This window comes from Camelus ferus, unplaced genomic scaffold, assembly GCF_009834535.1.
Source record: "Camelus ferus isolate YT-003-E unplaced genomic scaffold, BCGSAC_Cfer_1.0 contig385, whole genome shotgun sequence".
Taxonomy (NCBI): Eukaryota; Metazoa; Chordata; class Mammalia; order Artiodactyla; family Camelidae; genus Camelus; species Camelus ferus.
The window spans coordinates 654,176-663,464 of record NW_022589126.1 but is presented as its reverse complement, the minus strand read 5'-3'; the positions used below and the strand labels follow the sequence as shown (position 1 = coordinate 663,464).

Here is a 9,289-nt window from a genome sequence, read left to right as displayed (position 1 = left end):
AAAAATGTAGCAGCAAAAAAAAAAAAAAAAAAAAAGAAAAGAAAAGAAAAGAAAAGAAAAGAAAAAAAAAAACCCTAAAACATAGCAGAACCCATGATCAAAACCAGTTACTATCATTCACTACTTAAAACCTACAAATACAATTTTCTGAAGTCGCTGGGCAGAAATCTCAGACTATAATCCTGGAGGCAAAACACACACGAATGTATAACTGAATTTACTGACCCATAAACAGTCCCAAATAAAACTCCCAAATAAACACACACGCAGGCACACCCAGGCGTGCACACACACGTCCACACCCCAAGACACCCTTCCGGAAGCTTCCATCCGACACCACAAACAAGCACCTGCCTCCCCGAGGCTTACCAAGTTTATAACTTTATCACACTCTGAATAGAAGCGATATTTAAAGAGCAGAGCAGAGCGCTATACAGAGGGTTATCGTGGAACGTTCATTTACATACTGGGTACACTCTTTACAAGGCGGAAGTAGAAACACCCACTACTTGGCAGGGCAGATAAGGGGGCGCGGTGAGGTCAGACACAGAGGATGCGCGGGTGGGGGGCCCTCAGGTGCGGTGTGACTCAAGGAGATTACAGGTTAACATTGGAGGGACACAGCACAGGTCAATGGGTGGGTTAAGGGACCCTGGCTATGACACTTGCGGGGCGCGGGCCTTGTGCGCGCCCTGGGACAGTGCCCCTGTGCCCGCCGGCACCTGGAGGCTGGATGCTGGGGGCCGTTCCCTCCCCGTGGGCCCCGGGGTGGGGCTCCCCGAGGCCTGAGCGCAGAGTTCGCGGCTGCATATGTAACACTGTCGTACCAGCTCCTCGGGAACCAGGGATTGGCTCCCTTCGGTCCGTCACCTCCGAGGGAGCCGTTTGCTGGCGGGAAGCGTTCCGACACCCTTGGGTGCTGAGAGCACGCGTCTCAGCGGCTGGTCAGTCTATAAAGCAAATGCTGTGGCTTGCATGCTCTGGACAAGCTCGGCCAGGGAGGCCCAGCTCTCTCTGACTCGGGGTTCGTGCTTCTCAATCCTCCCCGCTCCTGCTTCGTCAGAAGGACGAGGCACCTGCCTGGGGCCCTTAGGTCAGACTTTGGGCTCGAGCATCTCGGGAGGGGGGCAGGTCTTGGGGGCAGCGCACACTGCTGCCCCCTGGGCTGAATTCCTGCTGAGAATGGAAAACGGAAATGCCAGACAGGCCACTGCTGAGGACCAAGGCGTCGGGCCTCCGAAGATGCCGGTACAATCTTCTTACCGGCCACGCAGCCACGTGGCAGGGAAGGTGGTCCACGAAGACCAAGGCAAACATTTGGCACAGAAATGAGGCACTTGCGTTTGGTGCATTAATAGGAGCTACACAGTGGACTCAGTGCCTGCTCTCACACACTCGCGCGCACACAGTCACACAGGCACGCACACCCACGCGTGCAGGCGCACACGCTCGATGCCCACTGCGGTTCGGCCCATCCCACCTCTGCCGCGGCCGAGTCTGTCTCTGCCCACTTTGAAACAGTCCACAAAGCACATTTCCAAAGCCCTGTGCGGTGACCGCTGGCTGCGGTGATTCCTGGTGACCTGAGGGCTGGTGCTTGACTGGGGATGCGGAGGCGCCCGGGAGGCCCTTGTTTGAGGGAGAGCCTGGGGGCGAGCGCCCAGGTGACGGGGAAGGAGACGGTGGTGCCCAGCTCCGTCTCTCGCTCCGTGGCATCCGCGGGACCTTGGACCACCACCCGACTGGGCGGACGGACCACGGCACTGCAGTGCGCACATCCGCGCAGACAGCGCACCTGATCCGGGCCGCGGACACGCAGCAGAGCTGAGTCAGAGCTCCCTGGAAGGACCGAGACTCGTCCGGTCTCATCCTCCTGCCGGAACGCAGGACCCGGGCAGGAGCCAACAGGCATGGACAAGACAACCGAGAGGTCCCCGGGGCAGTGTCCTCAGGGCAGTCTCCACCCCAAGACGACGGTGCGGCGTGGGGACTGAGGCTACAACTAAGCGCGTCCCACCCCTTGGAACCGTCCTCCCCAGAAAGGACGCGCGGGTGGTCAGGAATTCGGAAAGGCTGCGGGCAGCAGCCACGGCCCACAGCATCGCCAGTGGGGACCCACAGCCTCCAAATCTCGGTGACCCGCCCCGGGGCAGACGCTCCGCCGAGAACCCAGCTGGGGAGGCGGCAGTAACTGGACCCCAGTACTGCACAGCACTGGCAAACTGTTCCCATAAATAATTTGGCAGAAGTAAAACGTAACTTTTATGGAAACGGTGTTCCCCTCATGGCCCAGCGTGCCATTCAGAGCTGGGCGAGCGGAGGCAGAGGCAGTCCCTCCACGGGGACCCAGGGACCTCCTGGCCTCGCCGCCCATCACGCCGACCCCTTGTTCACGCCCCAGTGATCCGGAGGGCCTGACCTGCACGAACCTCCATTAGGCATGCACCCCTTTTCAGGCCCACCAATCAGCCTCTCCGTGGTGATCGCCAGAGGACAGAGGCATCAGGGTGTCCGCTGGACAGAAGCCCCCCGAGACGGCTACCCCGAGGCACAGCGGCCACTCGGGCCACTGCCAAGTGGGCTGGGCTCCCCTCCCCTCGTAGATGTAAGAACGCAATTTTGGGAGCCCATCCGGCGCCCGTCTTCCTCCGCTGGGGCCCTGGGTGGCAGAAACGTGTCTTTCCGGGAAGGCCACTGGGCCGTGGGGTGGCTCGTTCTGGTGTGTAAGTTGGAGGGGCCCCTTCCCTCCTGGGCTGGGGAGGTCGGGGGCACAGCCGGCCCCTCTGGGGTCTTCCGGTGCGAGGCTCAGATCTTCCTCGGGGAGCCGATCATGATCTTGGACACGAAGTTGACGATGGCGCTGGCGGGCTGCTCAGGGTCATGCTCCGCGAACAGGTGGCACACGTTGTCCGTGGTGCTGCCCTGCTTCCGGGCCATGAAACCGAAGACCCTGCAAAAGGAACGCGGGTCAGCGAGCAGCGGGCCTCGTCCCATCGGGTGCCAGCCTCTGCTCCCCCTCCCGGCCACTGCATCATCCCAGGCGCCAGCCCGCCAGCCACCTGCCCCGCCTCCCTCCACCTCGCAGACCCTGTGGGGGTGGGGCTGAGCCCAGGTGTCACAGGGGAGGAGCCCGAGGGACAGGGCTGGGACTTGCACTGCAGCGGCTACCCCAGGCCTGGCCAGAGCCCTCCAGACGCTGCACGGCTCCTGAGCGCCTCACCTGAGTCTTGGAGGGGAGGACCTGGCTCTTCCTAAGGGGCCACCTGGTCTCTCCTCACAGACCTCGTGAGTGCCAACATCCCAGCTCTGGTCCTGAGATGGTGTGGATGCCGGTGGGCTCTGCCCGATGCCCACACTCCTCCCACACCCGGGCCAGAGGATGGGGGGTGAAAACACAGCAGGGCCCCCTTCTCAGGCCGCGTGCTCCTGAGTTACAGGCTACACACAGGAGAGGACACTGAGAGAACGGCACGGTCGAACTATTTTCCTTAGAATTGAAGCCTTTATCTGAACAGGGTTTCTCAAGCCCTGACTTAACACAGTAACTACCATTATCTGAATCCAAATCCTTGGCAAAAGTCCTTCTCCTCCTTCTCAGGGAAATGGGGAATCTTTTTGTATAAGCCGAGTGGCTTCCATGCCAAGGGAGGGACTGGCCGATGGTGCCAAGTGGCCCCCTTGGGGCGGCCCCGTCCACGCAGCGGGGAGTGCCGTCCACCCTGTTGGCCAGAGCTGGGGGGTCACGCCCCACCTGCCCGGCACTTTATCAGATGCCCAGACAAATGAGGAGTGTGAAATCGGAATCCTGGAAGGGGACCCCCGAGGTTGGACGCCGTGGCAGTCATGTTTGGGGGAATGATGCAGACGGCTCTGGAGGGTCCAAGGCCCCGCGGCCAGGCTGGAAATGCTGTGCCAACCGCCCCATGCTCTCTGTACTGTATCTTATGGGCTGGACGTACATACTGCTCAAAGAGCAAGCAGAAAAGGTAACCCTTTGTGGACACTTTCTGTCTACGAACACTTTCATTTCTGTTTAAAGCCAGACCCCAACCCGTTGGCGTTATGGGGTCATTTCCTCTTTGGGCATCTGGGAAAGAATTCAGCTTCAGAGGCAACCATCCACTAAGAGGCTGTGGAGACCGCTGGCGACATACCTTGAGGAGGGGCCATCTGTGATCCACCTGGCAAGTCAGAGAGCAAGGGAGAGTGAGGTTCAGGCCCCTGGCCCGGCGGGTGCGGCACGGGGCTGGCACACACACACTCCTTACTTCCTGTCCTGGGGGTCCAGCACGCAGAAGATCACGCTGCTCACGGGGTAGTGCCTTTGGAAGAAGAGCCTGTGGGGGACAGGCGGGCGAGCCCGTCACTGGGTGTCCCGGGGACAGTGAGGCACTGGGGCCCCCACGAGGAGATTCGGGGCAGAAGCGTATTCTGCGTTTTCACCCACTGGAAGTGAGCAGACCTGAAGCTGGCGCTCTAGGAAAGTGGGCAGGGCCTGGGTGAGGGGCTCTTTGCAGAGCGTGTGGGGGACAGGTCACAGGGAGTGACGCCCGACTGCCTGCCCTCACCCCTGGGGAACACCCCGGTCTCCAATCTGGATGCTGGCCTGTGAAACAGCATGTGAAGAGCCAGCCGCAGCCCCAGGACAGGGGCCAAACTGTCGAGGGCTGTGCTCAGGAAATCCCAGGGACGTGCTGCTAACAGGGGCCCCGCACAGCTGCGGGGGAGCCCCCAGGGGACCCCTCTCTCTGTCCTCAGTCCTGGCTCCCCGTTTCCCCAGGGGACCCCTCTGTCCATGGTCCCAGGTCCCCATTTCCCTGACAGCCTGCCCTGCTCCTATGGGCCTGGGGTCATGAGGCTCCATGACACAGTCCAGCATGGTGGTGTCCCCAGAGGCTGGCGGCTGTGCTCTCATAGGAGAAGGCAAGAGAGGAGGGGCCAGCGTCAGGGAGGGCACAGGCGGAGCCCAGGCATCTGGGGACCCCGAGGCTGGCTGTCACCGGGGACCCAGGCCCTCTGCCCATATCAGCCAGTGAGTTCAGTCCCGTCTCTAGCCACAGGAAGGACTCTGAGTGCAGTGGACGCAGCCTGCCCCCGCAGATTTATCAGGACACAGGGAAGCCGGAGACACAGGAAGAGCACGCAGCTGGGAGCAACAGAGATGCTCTGAAGAAAGAAGCCGTGCTCCTTGCCGGCCCCCCCAACCCACCACTGCCCCATGAAGCTCCTGCCACCACCTTTAGGGCTGATGGCATGGCCCCCTGGTCAGCAAGGCCATCTGCATAACAAAGAGCAACTTCCTCTGAAATGCCTCTGACCCTGGTCCGAGGCCCCGCCCAGGGGAGGAACGCGTCTGCCGCCATTCTGTCCGCGCCCCCACACTCGGGCCAGGCTCCCCGGTGTCCCTCCCCTGGTGTCCCGCCGGAAGCCCTGCTCAGAGGGAAGCCCCGGGGGCGGAGGTGGTGCCTGCCGTCTGGGCGTTCAGACGGTACTGACGCGCTCTCACGTCTAGGAAATGAATGCTTTCTGTTAGCATCAAGCATCCTTGTGTTACTATGTTATTACATAATCACTGATGTTACGTGGACGTAAAGATCACAGGCTCGCCTGGACGGGATGACCTCCAGCCAGGAGCAGTGACACTGAAGGGCAGGGGAGTGGCTCCTATCACAGTCTGAGTCTTTCTCAGAAACGACTTGAAAGATGTTTGCATTTGCAAAAATGACACCTTCCACGCCCGCCCCCTGCCGCCCTGCACACGCACTTCCTCTGGTTGTCCGTCAGCATGATGCCCTGGGCCGACACCTTGAAGTGCACGACCGTGCACAAGGGGGGCGGCTCCTGGACCAGGGTGATGCTCAGGGCCTTCTGAATGGCCTGGTGTCCGGTGAGGGACTCCACCTCCACGGAGTTCAGGTACCACACGTTGCAGGCTGGAAGACACGGAGGGGAGGCATGTGAACCGCACATCCCTGCGGCCCGGGTGAGGTGCGGCCGAGGCCAACGCCCTTTGCTCCTAATTCCACGGGCGTGGACAGTGGCGACCCAGAGACACACCTGCCCCGAGGCCAGTGTGAGAGTCACCCTGTCTGGGGCCAAGGAGACCCGGACGACTGTCCACCTGCTGCGTAATTTGCCCTGGCACCTGGGTGGGGATGACCCCCGGCAACAAGGCGCAGGCGGCGAGCTCATGGCCTCTGCCGTGGGGACGCAGCTTCCAAGCTGCCACGGGCTGTCACCCAGGACTGGCCCTTTCAACTGGGCCCTGCAGAGAGGATGGCCATTCCTCTTGGGCCAGGAGAAGCCTTTTTACACAAAAGCAGAGCGGCAGGGGCACGGCGGTTCATGTGACCATGTTTTGGTCCCCGAGGGACTTTTCAGCACCTGCTCATCTGGCCTTTGTGGCTACTGACTTGGGGAGAGATTATCACGATAATGTTGACGTCTGCAGGCCAAGGGTCCTGCGGGGGCGGCAGGCCTGGATCGGAACCGGGACTGACACAGACCCCTGCTGCCTTTCGGGGTCTCGGTTCTAGCGTGTTCGCTATTTTGGGCAAACTCCTGTCACCTTTGTTCTGGCCACGGAGAGCGTATCCTTTAAGGATGGTCTACAGAGAGTCCAGCACTAAAAGTCTCCTTTGAAAACAGAGAGGTTTTACTTGAGCAGCGTTGCTGAGAAAACCGGCACAGAAGAACGATGCACATTGGGCAGAGGATGCAACAAGAAAATGCCTGTTTCCTGCATATTCCTTTGTTTCCGGAGTCATAGCTACGAAGAACTCCACAGGCAGAGAAAGGTGGAGAACGGGGGCAGCCTAGTCCAGCCTCCCACAGACACAGGGATTCCCTCACCAGCACTTCTGAGAGTCAATGTCCACCTTGTGGGAAAGGCCTCCAACCGGGGATCTCAGGTCATGGGGCCCCTAGTCCTCTCCAGCCGTGTCCGTCCCTCAGAGCCGCAGACCCACAACAGCCCTGTGGTCTCTGGCTCATCCACAACCCTCTCAAGCTGGGGTCACTAGCTGGGCACCCAATGCTGCAGGAGTGACCTGGCCTGAGATGAGTGAGCTACTGCACAAGGCTGCAGGTGACCACACACAACATGGTACAAGGTGACCACACACAAGTCAGTCCCTTTCCTGGACACCAGCAGAAGACAGTGGAATGTGGAATTATAAACACCTATCATGCACAAAAACATGACAACAAATATACTTATGTACGTGTATGACTGAAACGTGATGCCGTGCACTGGAAATTGACACACTGCAACTGAGCATACTTCAATTAAAAAAAATCCACAATGCCATGTATATTAGCACCTCGCTCAAAATGAAATAGGTAGGTGTAAATCTGCTAAAATAGGTACAAGACCTATATGAGGAAAATGGCTAAAGTCCCACTAATGGAATCAAAGAACTAAATAAATGGAGAGATGTCCCATGTTCATGGACAGGGAGACTCAACAGAGTCAAAGTGTCGTTTCTCCCCAAGCTGATCTGTGGAGTCACTGAAATTCCAATACTCTGTGGGCGTCAACAGACTGGTTCTGAAGTGTCTACGGAGAGACAGGAGACCCAGGGCAGCCAGCACGGGACTGAAGGGGAAGACCTTGGTTGGAGGACTGACACTACCCGCCTTCAGGATTTACTCAAAAGCTACAGCAATCAAGACAGTGTGGTGTTCGTGAAATAACAGACAGACAGATCAATGGAGCAGGACGGTCAGCCCGGAAACAGACCTACATAAGCACTGCCAACCAATCTCTGACAGAGGAGCAAAGACAGTCTCTTCAACAAATGTGGCTCGAACAACTGGACATCCACGTCCAAAACCATGAATCTGGACCCAGACCTTCCACCCTTCACAGAAATTAACTCAAAATAGAACGTAGACCTAAGTGTAAAACCCAAAACTATAACTCTTATAAGACAACAAAGGAGAAAATTTCGATGACTTTGGTTTGGTGATGATTTTTAGATACAGTACAAAAGCCACGATCCATGGAGGGAAGTACTGACAAATGGATTTCATTCCCGCAAAACGTTTTTTGCCCCGAGAGAGACACTGTCAAGAGAATGGGAAGACCAGCCACCACCTGGGAGAAAGTATTTGCAAAAGACAAATCGCACAGAGAACTGTATTCAGCACATACGAAGAGCCCTCGGAACTCAACAATAGGAAAACAACAACCTCATTAAAAAATGGACAAACGGCCTTCGGAGCCACCTCAGCGAAGAAGACACACAGATGGCAAATGAGCACCTGAGAAGACGCTTCATGTCAAATGTCGCCAGGGAAACGCGAAATTAAAACAACGAGATGCCATCAAAACAACAAGAGGGACCACGACCCAGCACACAGACGCCACCACACGCTGGGGAGGACGTGGGGCCACAGGACACTCAGCACCGCCGGTGGGGATGCAAACGGTACGGCCACTTTGGAAGACGGTTTGGTGCCTTCTTACAGAATGAACACACTCCTACCCTACGGTCCAGCATTTGGGGTCCCTGGTCTTTACCCAAAGGAGACGAAAATTATGTCCACGTCGTAACCTGCATGTGGCTGTTTACAGCAGCCTTATTCGCAACTGCCAAAACGTGGACACAACCAAGATGTCCTTCAATGGGCGAATGGACAAATACACTGTGGTCCGTCCAGACGATGGGATATCATTTGGTGATAAAAAGAACCACGCCACAGAGCCGTGAAGGGACATGGAGGGGTCCTGAACGCATACGACCCAGGGAAGAAAGCCAGTCTTAAAGAGGTACGTGCTGTATGATTCCAACTATGCGGCACTCTGGAAAGGGCAAAACCACGGGGCCATCAAGGACCGGGGCGGCCAGGGTGAGGGAGGGGGGCGAGGGGGTGGAGCGCAGAGGCACTGCTCTGTGGGACAGCAATGCTGGACACGTGTCCTTACATAGCCGAGAGGGAGCCCTCGTGTAAACTGCGGGCGCTGGTGACGATGACGGGCCCCTGCAGGCTCAGGGACTGGGATGAAGGCTGTGCACGTGTGGGGGCAGGGCCACATGGGAAATCCCTGTACGTTCCTGCCAGGTTTGCTGTGAACCTGAACCTGTGCTGAGAAATAAAACCTGTTACCAAGTACACGGTGCTCCGGGGAGTCGCCGCCTGGGGTCAGCCTGGGCTGGGGGCAGCGTGAGTCCCTCTGTGGACTCACTGGTCACGTGCACATCTGCACGCCTGCAGCTGGAGGGGCAGGTCACCACGCCCTGCCTCACCACACCCCCCGAACAAAACCCAGGACTCCACCTTGATT

At 58.2% G+C, this 9,289-nt stretch overlaps 1 protein-coding gene across 13 annotated transcripts in view; it reads right to left on the bottom strand.

The window, feature by feature from the left end:
* Positions 1-204: 204 nt before the first annotated feature.
* Positions 205-9,289, bottom strand: part of TNS3 (tensin 3) — a 151,067-nt gene continuing 141,982 nt past the window's right edge. For all 13 annotated transcript variants that reach the window (XM_032476345.1, XM_032476344.1, XM_032476348.1 and 10 more), the window contains 4 exons: positions 5,765-5,933; positions 4,269-4,337; positions 4,155-4,181; positions 205-2,950 (listed from right to left, as the gene is read on the bottom strand). In XM_032476345.1, coding sequence (XP_032332236.1) covers positions 2,806-2,950; positions 4,155-4,181; positions 4,269-4,337; positions 5,765-5,933 — 410 coding nt within the window. In that variant the 3' untranslated portion in view covers positions 205-2,805. The remainder of the gene's footprint in view (positions 2,951-4,154; positions 4,182-4,268; positions 4,338-5,764; positions 5,934-9,289) is intronic.